This window comes from Galleria mellonella, unplaced genomic scaffold (assembly GCF_026898425.1).
Source record: "Galleria mellonella isolate WM207_F2 unplaced genomic scaffold, CSIRO_AGI_GalMel_v1 utg173, whole genome shotgun sequence".
Lineage (NCBI taxonomy): Eukaryota > Metazoa > Arthropoda > Insecta > Lepidoptera > Pyralidae > Galleria > Galleria mellonella.
In genome coordinates, this window is record NW_026442016.1 from 2,668,170 (window position 1) to 2,681,240 (window position 13,071).

General features: G+C 33.5%; 1 protein-coding gene across 1 annotated transcript; it reads right to left on the reverse strand.

Annotated features, from left to right (window-relative positions):
* Positions 1–981: 981 nt before the first annotated feature.
* LOC113515486 (exosome complex exonuclease RRP44) lies at positions 982–11,239 on the reverse strand. The gene is made up of 15 exons (XM_026899713.3): positions 10,974–11,239; positions 9,888–10,216; positions 8,964–9,160; positions 8,264–8,490; positions 7,368–7,647; positions 6,949–7,119; positions 6,262–6,377; positions 5,518–5,758; positions 5,150–5,274; positions 4,647–4,817; positions 3,987–4,193; positions 3,557–3,777; positions 2,657–2,825; positions 2,002–2,142; positions 982–1,290 (listed from the first exon to the last, which is right to left on the reverse strand). Exons 1-15 carry the CDS (start codon positions 11,025–11,027, stop codon positions 1,024–1,026), a joined length of 2,916 nt encoding a protein of 971 aa, XP_026755514.2. The 5' UTR covers positions 11,028–11,239; the 3' UTR covers positions 982–1,023.
* Between the last annotated feature and the right edge of the window lie 1,832 nt (positions 11,240–13,071).

Sequence of the window (13,071 nt, forward strand, 5' to 3'; positions counted from 1 at the left end):
CCTCTATAAATTATATTATTTTTCCAATGTTGCTTGATTGTTTCCTACTACTATTATTGATTACAAGAGTGTCATCATTTATTTACCAGAGGGAGGCTTTGTACAAAAGTCGATTGCTTGGGTACCTCTGTCTCATTCGTGTTTCAACCGTGAAGCAGTTGTGTTTGCATGGTTGTGTTTCGGTTTGAAGGGTAAGATATGGCGTGAATTAACTGGGTACAGAGGAATAACATCCGAGTCCTTAGGAATGGCAACGCATGGGGGGTATCATGAGCGAAACAGTATACTCTGTTATGTCCATGGTACAGCTCATGTCTATAGACGACAGTTACCACTTTCCATCAGGTGAACCGTCAGCTTGTTTGCCATCCTAAGTTGTATAAAAAAAAATTAATTATGTTGTATATTTGACATATACGAGTATTTATTAATGTAGTTTCATCTTAAGGTTTATATTTATATACACGTACGTATGTATGGTATAAATTTATTAGTATTGTATATTTCAAATATATGTATAATGATTTGTAAATTATGTAAATTGATTATTGTTTTGCACTACTGCTTCTTATGCCACTGTGTTAGGTTAATTGGAAAAGATGTCTTTTAGAGATAAGTTCACCTTTGCTTACAATATTACAAATTGTTATTAATAATGTATGTTTTAGCGCAAAAAAAAATATTATTTTTTTATCTGTTGTACTAGAAAAGTCAAACCGGTGACTAAAAAAAAATATGCTTTATGATACAAAGCGAAGTTTCTCACCAATGGAAGCATGGATGTGTATGTGTATGATGTATGAGCATCAGGTACAGAGTACGTTTCCTGCGTTGTTTTAATACAGTAGACGGCAAGAAGGGAATAAACGTAAAAAGCCTAAAAATATTAACACAGTTCTCAGTCGGATTAATCTAACAGCGGCGTTTGGCGTACAAAAATGCCACTCAAATTAAGGGAATGTGAATTACAAAACGCAATAAAAATTGATACATAAAAATCAATTTAATCATACATATAGTATGCTATTTCTTCTTGGACTTCTTTTTGCTGCCTTTACTCTGTGCCGTATCTTTCCGCTTTTTCAAGTTCTCTTGTTCTTTATCAACTTCCATCTGTTCTGGCTTCTTTTCTTTTTGTTCCTCTGGTACGTAACTAAATCCCGGGACAAACGGTTTCACAAGCTGGAACACCAGCTTGCGATGTTGCAAATTAGTGCTGTCGAGGCTAAGTCGCACGGTTAATTCGTCGAACGTTTTCAATGTGACGTCCCCACATATTTGCATGTGATTCTAGAAACAAAGTATATATTTAGTAATTATATTTAAAAATGCATATAAATATATATACATATTATTATAATATTTATTTAGTAGCTTTTTCTTGGTTTACTGTATTTATATATATTTAATTATTAAGTTATTATAGCTGTAAGCTTCCCATAAATAAATAAATGTGGGTTCGATTCTGAGGTACCATTTCCTAAACTTATCTATAAAAATTTTCATTTCATAGTTTAACAAAATTATTACGGTACTGATCATTGAGACTTAATTGGAAAGCAGTTCTGAAGCTACTCTGGTAAAAATGTACCACCATTCGCATTTGCAGACACATCAAACCTCTTCATAAATCTATTTTCGCTATTGAAATATTTTGTTCTTTTCTTTTGCCCTAAATATTCAATTTGAAAGAGAGTGACAAAACACTTCAATAGCTAAAATAGGTAGAACGACAAAAGATGGTGTTTCAGGATCGACTGTGTTACCTCCCTATTCCTTGGAAATTGGAAATATTCTAAAAAAATACTCAAAGCATATATTGTTGAAAATTATGCTGAAAGTAAATTAACTTAGAGGCGACAAGGATTTATTTGTTACGTAACTTTTGTTTGAATCTTTTTTATCATAGACTTTTTTTTAATAGTACTATCGTTACACAAGAGATTAGAGACAACTAAATATTAAATGCGATAAATATAACTATAATAATAAATTACTAACCTCTTCATTATAAGTGAACATATCGGAAGGTAGGTACAGCGGCCCTTCTAGTCCGTATTTGGGTATAAGGACTTGAAGCGCGTTCCGTTTGACTGCCAATACCACGGCAGACTCTATTTCCACTCTATATTTGAACAGGATCTATAGAAAGAGACAAAACATTAATATTAATTATATTTACCAACTAAGGTAGCTTGACAGTTTCCCATTTCGCTACCTTAGCAATCACAATATATGAAACATAAAAAAAAAATATTGCTGGACACTTTCTAAATAATTTATTGCCATTCTGCAAAACTCGTCAATTTTACAAGTCAATATATTTAAGCCAGTATTTGGGCCCATGACTCTATTTAGCAGAGTCCATACTAATGGAAGAGGAGCATATCTTGCTAGCTCTATTCTTCTCAATGGAACGTGGAAAAGTCCCTTTAACTAGCTCGAGCAAAATTAGAAACTACTCGAATATCCATTCGATATCGATGCCAGGATGCTCTTGATACTACATTTATTTATTTGATTGATTATATCCTTTAAGCACTTATATTGTAAACCTCATAACTTTATTATAAAAGTGAATATTTGAACGTCTATTAATCTGGTTGAGATTTTGTAGTGTTGTTTTGTTAAGTGGAAGGAGAGAAGAAGTAGTTACGTGTGTGTTGAGAGCTACGGAGGCGCGGCCGGCGTACTGTGCCTGCCGATGGCGGTAATTGAGGTTGTCGCAGAGTGCTGCAGCGTAGCGAACGTCAAGTAACTCGGCGTGCGTGACGTCAGCACCTATGCTAGCCGCCAGCAGGCGATGTACTAGCACGTCCGCGTATCTGCATATAATTGAAAAAACACCTACAGGTTATCTTAAGAATAAATATCACCAGAGGGAGACTTTGCACAAAAGTCGATTGCTTGGGTACCTCTGTCCCATTCGTGTTTCAACCGTGAAGTTGTGTTAGCATGGCTGTGTTTCGGTTTGAAGGATAGGATATGGCAGTGAATTTTACAGGGTACAGAGGAACAACACCTGAGTCCTCAGGAATGGCAACGCATGAGGGCTCTCATGAGCGAAACAGTATGCTCTGTTATGTCCATGGTACTGCTCATGTCTATAGGCAACGGTTACCACTTTCCATCAGGCGGGCCGTCAGCTTGTTTGCCATTCTAAGTTGTATAAAAAAAAATTCCGTGTCACAATATTCATTGATGCTAATTTCCGAAACTACTTAATGGATGATAATGAAACTATATAAACTTCTTTTGTTTGCTCTGTTATTTTCCTATGTCAACTAGAGTAATGTTTATGTAATAGAAAGCTTATGAATAGTAACATTTTGTGCTCTCCAAAACCCAAAGCAAAATACAGTTGTTTTAGAAGTCAATCTGGGGCTCGAACTTGGGACCTCTGAACAGCTGTTAAGCGTTTTGCGACTATCACTGCAACACTGTGCAGTATATAAATGTTTTATTAACTTAAAACACAAATTTGTATGAGTTTATCGTCGTGATATAATAAGAAAGCAAAGTGTAATTATGCAATAATTAATCATAAAATAACTACCTTCTAATAGGCGATGTAAAGTGCGTGTAAATAGGACAGGCCAATCCATAGTGATAGTATTCTTCTTGCGTGTGGTTGCCGCTGGAAAAATAGACCGCTTGCATCATGCAACGGGTCGCCATAATACGGAGTAGGATGTTAAAGTAAGGCCGCCCCGGGATTACCGCCTCGTCCAAGGACTTCGAGAAAGATTTATTCGTCGATACGTCTATTTCGAATCCCTGGAAAGTAAAAATAAAATTACGTTTAACATATCTATAATTCATAAATTTACAAAACAGTCAACTATGACAATTTACTTACTATATACGGGCCACAGATTTTCTTATCAGACAAAAATTTAGGTAACTATTGTAAATCCTCTCCCCAGAAGAGCAGTTTACGTTTAGCAGTGGACAGTTAAAGGCTAATATGATGATGATGATCACACCTGTTGCCGTGCAGCAAGTAAGAAGTGTTCAAAGTTAGCAGGCGGTGGTGATGGATGTCGCCGCAGTAGTGCACACTGCGGGAAGTCCTCGGCGAGACGCTGCGCCACGCTCACGTTAGCCAACAACATGAACTCCTCCACCATCGAGTTAGTGTCCATTATCTTCTTCGCCTGCACCTCCAGAGGCTCGTGGGTCTCCGAGTCCACCTGCACATATACAATAATTTTACCTATATACAACAGTTAAATAATAACGAACTGCCGAAAAATCATACTGAGCTTTTGGCTTGGTAACATTTAGGGAAAATAAATTAGTTAAATAAAATCTTTCATATTACATTAATATTTTGTACTACTTTGTATTTTTATAATAGCTGTTTCTCGCAACTTTATTCACGCAAACTAAATATCTTTCGTTGCCATGACATTTTGTCACTTACTTGCAAAGATTATGCAACTCCTGTGCAAAAATATAATGTGATATTATTTTTTTGGTATCATATCTCTCAGTAGTTTTATATTTTTTACACCACAAAACAAAAAATCATACAGTTCGTTTCATGGTAAACAGTCACTGTAACATATGGAGGCCTAAAAAACCAAAAATATCACTAACACGTTGCCAACCTTGAACTTTTTTAGAATACTGAAATTGATTACCTGAAAACGTATCTCCGGCGAGGCAAGCAATAGTGCGCCATTGTCGAGCCGTTTCTTCTTGAGCTTCTTGGCCAACTTGTTGAGCGTACGCAGCGAGCGAGCGATCTCATCGTTGCGGGACGAGTCGTCGATCGCTATCTGAGCCTCCTCATAGGTCATCGCAGCAGCGGACTGGTGGAAATGTACACATGATGTAATGCAATCCAAACACGATCATTATATTATAGATAGAACCTAGAGCGAGTAAACGTTATTAAACCTGCCCCCCTTCATCCTCCCCCAAACAATTAGCAAATGAAAGAACAATTATCTTCATTGTCTCATATGTGAGGTAAAATACTATCTTGTTCTTTTTCACCTGTTTTGCACTAACGAAAACATAACTACAGATATTTGCCACTCGTTCAAGTAGATTGGACTACATAAGTTACTTTTTATCCCAATTCACACAGGCTAATCTGTTAAATGCAAATGGTATTTTCTTTATTAAACTATAAGCTCACCTTGATAACACTCTTATGAAACTTGGTCGACAATATATTGGCGTTCTCATCTATTTCCCACACACAAGAGAATGCTAACCTCTCTTCTCCACCGCGCAGAGAACACAAGTTGGAACTGAGCAGATCTAAAATATAAAATACAGGAATATATCTTTTATTATCTATACTTATAATAAATATGTAGAGAGGTCAATTTTGTACATGAAATATATTTCCAAAATAACTATCAGGGGGTGTATATATATATACACACACACACATATATATATATATATATATATATATATATATATATATATATATATATATATATATATATATATATATATATATATATATATATATATATATATATATCTGCAAATCACCTGGCACCATGTCGATCCTCTTGTCCACCAAGTAGACGGTGGTGGAGCGGGAGGCGGCCTCCTTGTCGAGCGCGGTGGCGGGCCGCACGAAGTGCGTCACGTCCGCGATGTGCACGCCCACCTCGTACACGCCCGCCGTCGCCGTCGGCCGAGCGTGCAACGCGTCGTCTATGTCCGTACAACCCGGCGGGTCTACCGAGCATATGCATATCGACCGGAGGTCTACGCGTTTCTTTATCTCCTGTGTAGTGTTAAACAGAATCCTTACTAATATTATAAATGTGAAAGTGTGTTCGCTTGTTTGTTACCTCATAACGCTTTAACGGGTTAAATAATCATTATGAAATTTTGTATACATACTTTATGGGAAGGAAAAGAATATAGGTTATTTTTTAGCCTGGTCAGTTAACATATCCCGATTACGCAAACGAAGTCGCGGATAGACGCTAGAGATATATATATAGTAGTTCTGGTTCGCGTAATTGAAAAAGCGACCCGGCCTCGGTATTGGATACGGGCCACGGGCCAGCTCGAGATATGGGTAATAGAATCAAGAATGAATGTAGTAAAATTTTACAGTTTTTTAACTTTTTTAAATTGGGAGAAAAAGAGACGGAATTCTTCAATAGTTAAATTACATTTATAAGAAGTTCGACGTTTATATGGATATCACTTATATCAACTTCATCTTACATAAAACATATACAACATAAATAATTAGTATAAACAAAAAATAACTCATACCTCTGGTGGTATAGTCCAATCATTAGGTGGTAGACACGCGAGCACTGCTTCGCTGAATCTCGCATGCGGCACATCATGTTCCAGCAATATTACCTCGTTTTCAGCATCTTTATCACCTAAAAAAGAAAGGTAATATCGTCTATAATCGTATAACATCATTAAGGCATATAAAAATAATTCTGGATAAGAACACCTTGATCACTTAGCGGAACGAAATATGTATATTTTACGACCTTTTATACTTACCAAATGTACATAAAATATTTCATAAAAATCCGTGAAATGCGACCGCAAACATTATGACGCAAATTTTTTATATATGTATACATTAAATAAACAATTTACAGATAATATGCTTTGAATAATTTATAGTTGATACATATTTATAACGATGTTCAAATGCCATCCGTTAGTCATCTTGTTTTTCATCCCAATACAAAACTTGTAAATGTAAGTAACTTTAATGTAATAACCACCGGTTTAAGTTAAACGTCTTTAGATCGAGAAAGTTCGACTTATTTCGGGATCAATTCGTGATCCTTAATCATAAGCGGCTATGCGAGCCTAACTTGGCCCGCTGAGTGCAAGCTATAGGCGCTAATGATACATAAGTTAAACGATAGTTTTTACATTAAAGTATAATATGTGCTTACGAAACTTTTAACAATAAAATTGTTAGTAACTTACCAATAGGGCCGAGCGCTCGCACGAAATGCCCGAGCGGGTATCGACTGTTCCGAGGCCAGGAGTCCAACGCGACAAGAATACGCTGCGACGCGAGCATATCGCTCTGTCGAGTTTCAATACGAACACGCGGGATGCGTTTCTCAGCCGGTGTGAAAAGGTGACGTGTCGCGCCTATAAAAAAAAACTTATTTTAATATATGGAATATGATTTTAGTATGATAATGGGACCTTTTTTAATTAATTTGGGTGTAGCATAATTGTCAGTGTTTAAACGAAAAACTCATTTTTCGTTTAAACACTGACAAAACTTTTTCTTTTCAAAAAATGCAATTGCAGATTTCTCCATAGAGAAATTTCTTACACTCAAACTTTGATTTGAAAAAAAAAAAAGAAAAAACTTCAACTATAATAAAGCAAACCTGGGAACTTGCTGGGTAGTAATATACCGCAATATTGTCTCCATTTTCGCCTAATTATACCGACTACTTTTCCTGTTGGGGTTATTTCATTTTTATTGTCAGCCGGTTTTACTGCATTTAGAAGTACAGATTCCTCCTCAAGTAAATCTCCTGGATCATCAGCTTTATCTTCTAAAACAATGTCACTGGGCTTCCTCCATTCTTCCTCGGGGAATACTTCAATGGCTACGAGGTCACCATCCACTGCTCGATTGATACCAATATGTCCTTGTAGTAAGATCTACAAACAGATTTTTAAGAAACCAATGATATAACAACTGTACAGTAAATAAACAGCCATTGCCTACAAATATTTAATCTTGAAAGTAGTATTGACAACCCTTACTGTTTTTCCCAAAGAGTTTATTTAATATATTACAGATCTTTATAATAGAAGCACTCATCACTTCAGTTGTTAATTGTTGTCAAATGAATAGAAGCCTTCCAATTAAATTACTATAAGGAACAGTGGATTAACTGAGACTGCAACATATTTTACAACATCCAGTGGAAGTGCAACTCAGGAACTTCTTCGTCAGTCACCTGCTGTACTATCTAGTCAGTCAAGACAAGCCAAGTCAGTTTTAATGATATTTGTGAAGCTCACTGTAATGGCTGTTATGAATTTATAGATTCAAAGCTCATTTATCAATTTAAAAATTAATAGTTAAACTTAATACATACATATCTGTCACATCTATCTCCCATTAGGTTAGGCAGAAACAATGGAACACCAAATGCTTCGATTCAAACAAACCACTTAAAACTTTATCTTTTCAGAAAATGGTTAACTGAGATAATCAGTGTAAAAAGAGAAAATTTTGAATTAATTTTATTAATGGAAGTAGTAATCTTACCGATTTCTCATAACCATTTACAGTGGCAGTTCCTTCTAGAAAATTATCCCTTGATGCATGAAAGGTGCCTTGGTGAAGCTTCCCATTTCGAATTCCACTGTGAATCTCTGCAGGTGTTAGATGTGCTGGATACAAAGCATCTTTTGAACAGCTTTCTGGGATCACATTCTTGGATAGTTTATCAACAAGGCCGACAAAGCCATTCACATTCTCAACATAATCTTTTACTGTAAAAAGTTTTTATTGAATTAGTATTACATTTAATTTCATATGAAATAATTATGTTTACTTTAAAAAAAAAAAACTAAGTAACTTTTAAAAGAAGTTTTGAATTTATCTTAATGTTTTTGTGGTATACTAAGTGATTATATTCCCAATCCTAAATTGATTTTCACATTTCTTTTTGCTATTAATATGGTATGTAATTTTTATTTATGGTGTAAAAAATTACTTCTACTTGTTGAAAAAAACACTTTATGTGTAAAATATAAAATGTATCAGTTACAATATATTTTAGAAACAAGTCATTGTAAGGTATACATAAAACATCTAATTGTTTATTGGTAATGCACCAATATTGGAACACTATTGGAGTCAATTTATTATTTTTTTCAGAGTGATATTTATCTATAATATACTATCTAGATTATACTTATTATAACACAATTAAAATAACTTGATAGTAACTGCACTAATTTACCTGAACAACATGTGATTCCCTCTTCTTGTGCCATCTTTCTATTCTTCTCATCATCAGTAATCAGTACAATTTTTGGATGCTGTCCCTTAACATTGTTAATGGATAAATGTGTTTCATACCAACTGGCAGCCTTCCGTATTGCTCTATCATTTCTATCATTTTGTTTCTCTCCTGGATTCCTCTCTACATATGTATCTCTAAAGAGAAATAATATGTCAATAACAAGTAAATTAACATCATAGATATTTAGAAAATAATAATTCCATCTGTTAATTAAAAAGAACCAACTGTATGTGCTTTTTATTTTTATTAATATTATTGTAAGTGAAGGTGAGTTCAAATATTTTTATAGAATCATATATTTATTTAATTATTTAAGAGATATTTTACTGTATTTTATACATGATGTAATATCATTAATAAATATCAAAAAGAGAATGGGACCCATGTGTGATCCATCCATGGAATAACCACATGTTAACAAAAGGTGTTACCACAAACTACTATACATATAATTATATCATAGATTCAACACCTAGCTTTTAAAGTTAAGGCCACCCATTGTTGTCTCGGCATAATCTTTTCTTGTAATTGTTTGTATTTATATTAAGTTTACTACAGTAATTTATTAAAACAAAAATAATATCTATCTAATAGCTTGTTTGTAAGTGGTAGCAAGCACTTATTCACATGAAGAGAAGAATAGAATTATAGTTACTTAGATAAGTAACAACCAAAATACTAATATATTGCTTAAATCCCTGAAGATGGAAAGGGTTATTAATGAGCTCTCACTTCTGTCAAACCTATTAAAATGATTGATTAGTGATTATTGATAAATGATTGATAGAGTAATTTTAAAACACTTTCTACTGTATTACATTTATTTCTACTATTTTATTATACAACCAATGATCTACTCACTTATGATGTTCATTAACAAAAGAATAAAACTTTCTTTTTTTGTTGCCAATTACATCTAAAATCCTCTGGAATATTGCTGTATTCTGATGCTTTACCTCCTCTAAAACTGTTTGCAGTATAATAACATTTGTAAGTGCATCTTCTTCCAACACATCTATTTGATGGAGAACCACATTTGTATCAAGTACTAAGTAGTGAGGATAGTCAAATAATGCACATATGGATTCTGGTTTTGGGTCCAGAACATATTCATCATCTTTGTGTGGGCACACATTACATGCAGCAGACCCACACAGCAAGTCATCTCTCAAATAGTGCTCTCTAACAATCTAAAAAACAAAAACCAAATTATGCCTATATATACTAATAATATAAATTATTATTTATAATATTAGTTACAGCTTAACTGAAGAGTGTGTTTACTAAAATGCAGTAATCTCGGGAACTACTAGTATGAATTGAAAAATTATTTTAGTTTTGGATGGTCCATTTATCGAGGAAGGTGATAGGCTATATGTAATATTAGGCTACAACAAATATGAGTGAAGCATCAATAAAAAATTATGCATAAAAAGGGAAAATTTACTGCTTTTGAGAACTTTCATTACATGCACTATATAAACAGCTAAAGTTACACAACAATCATATAAGTATGATGGAATTATTTCTCCTAAAAAGTTCTAAAAATAGTCTGCAATAGCATATGTCTATCTTTTAGGGTCTAATTTAAGAATAAGGAGGTCAAACTAACAAGATATATTGTTAGGAATGGAAATAAAATGGCATATTACTAGAAGTGAGGCGGTAATTCATGTGTTAATAGAATAAGCATAGAATCTGTACTCCTTTTATTTTCACAAAATGGCAACTAGAGGAAGAAAGAGAATACAAAAAAAAAAAGAGATATGTGGTAATGTCTAACAGTGAAATATTAATGATATGGAAATCTTTACGTGGGCCCCATAAAGGTGGTCTTTCCAACCTTTTCAGATTTCGAAAAAATATACAAGCCCGCAAAATAAACAAAATAGAATCTAAAAAGGAGACAACATACTTTAAAATAGTATAGTAATAAAAAAATCTTACCTTTAAAATATTGCCGCGTTTTGTTTTAGTTAAAAAAGTTTTTGTCGTCCACATAATTGTCAACAAGTATTAATAACCACTAATAATAATACTTTTGGATGACTTATTTCTGTTTATGAACTATTTTAAATTAAATAACCATAAAAAAAATCTAATGTAAATTTTTCCTTGTTTTTACAAAATTGGTATTCAAAGAAAATACGAAAATCCATTACTAAATAACCTAGAAAAAAACCACCTATTGGTATATTTTTTTTTTTTTAGTACGTTTGTTCCGTTTGGAACAGGCTAAGGTCGGAGACCATGCTGCCTAGTCTTCAAAAAGATAATTTGTCTGGAATTTTATTTTTCTAATGTCGCTTCAATTATTGTCATAATCTTCAATATTTCATTTGTCAAATCCGGTAAGTACCTTTTTAATAAATATCTTTTCTTGAGTTTTCTTAAACCAGTGGATTTATCAAATTAAAAATAAATAATTATAAAAAATCATTGTCTTGCAATTCAATAAAAGTATTCTTATAGCTCCTTGAATGTTGTAGTAATATAAGTGAAAATAGCTTTGAAACAAGAAGGAAATCTTAAGAGAAGCGGGATTGAGTGCGGGATATTTTCGGGTTTTTTGAAGATAATCCTAAGTTCGTCAAACATAATGTGTCTTTGAATGACAAATTCAGAGCAATCAAAAAAAAGGTGATGTAGAGATTGGGCTGTATTTGAGTTACACCATGTGCATGATGGGGAAGCGATCATGCCCATTCGGTGCAGGTGTTCGTTGAAATGTCCGTGGCCGATTCGTAATCTACAAATATTGGTGTAAAATTTTCTGTTTGTGTCCTTTCCTTTGCAGAACCACGGTTTTCCAATACGCCAATTAATTTTGCGGTACCATTTGCCTTTAGTCTGTAATATTTGAGTCCAATGCTCCTCCCATTTAGTTGTAACGATTTTATGTATTCCAATACTACAATCTGAGTAACAAAGGGGTAAATCTTGAACACGAGCAGCACTTGAATTAATAATTTTAGCCAAAGTGTCTACTTGTTCATTCCCAAACACTCCAATATGTGAAGGGGTCCAGATGAAGATAATATCTTTTCCATATATAGTACAGAGATGATAATATTTATTACGAATTTCTTGAATTAAGTAGTTTGATGATGAAATGAATGTGTTATTTTTTAATGCCATAAGAACACTCATACTATCTGTAATTATAATCCATTTCGAATATAGTACCTGTTTTTCTATGTATTCTAATGCTAAAAATATAGCTTTTGCTTCTGCTGTGTAAATACTAGCCAAAGTTGAAATTTTATAACCGTGACCAAATCTATTTGACAAATCGTAAAAAGCCACTGAAGTGCTAAGTGCATTTTTGGAACCATCTGTATATATCTGCCTGTAGTCAATAAATTCTGATAAAGTCTCATACATATCGTGCTTTTCTTTTATGTCTTTACGTATAACAATTTTGATCTTACAGAACTTACTCTCATAAAGGCCATTATAACAAGGAAGTATCTTACTACTATAGATGTTATATTCATCTCGTAAATTCAAATCATTGACAATAGTTTTATTCAAAAACATAGAAATGGGGCAATTTAATAATTTGAGTATGAGTGGGTTATTGGAAACTGAAAAAACTTTGAAGAGAAATTTGAGTTTTAGGTATTCGAAACGAAGAAGGATAGGAGGCAAATTACATTCTACTTGCATTGAGATAATTGGAGAAGTATACATAGCACCTAAAATAAGTCTTAAATTCATATTTTGAATTTTTTCGAGTTTTTCTACTAATTTATGTTCTGAGGCATAACAAAAGAAAGCGTAATCAAAATTACTTCTAACAAGAGATTTGTAAAGTAAAAGGATAATTTTAGGATCAGCTCCCCAGTTACGACCAATTACAGATCTTATTATATTAGTGGCTCTTAAAGCACGATCTACTAAGCAATCAACGTATAGATCCCATTTTAAATTTTGATGAAAAATTACCCCCAGAAATTTAACGCTACAGTCTGTTGGAAGAGTTTGATTATTATATATAATATTCATTAATGGAACATATTTATGAACTTGATGAAAAACAACT

Coding starts and splice junctions, on each gene's coding strand:
- LOC113515486 (XM_026899713.3), bottom strand. CDS start 11,027: ATGTGGACGACAAAAACTTTTTTAACTAAAACAAAACGCGGCAATATT. Junction 9,161..9,887: donor TTTGTTAATGAACATCATAA/GTGAGTAGATCA, acceptor ATTTCTCTTTAG/AGATACATATGTAGAGAGGA. Junction 2,826..3,556: donor TTTACATCGCCTATTAGAAG/GTAGTTATTTTA, acceptor AATTATATGCAG/ATACGCGGACGTGCTAGTAC.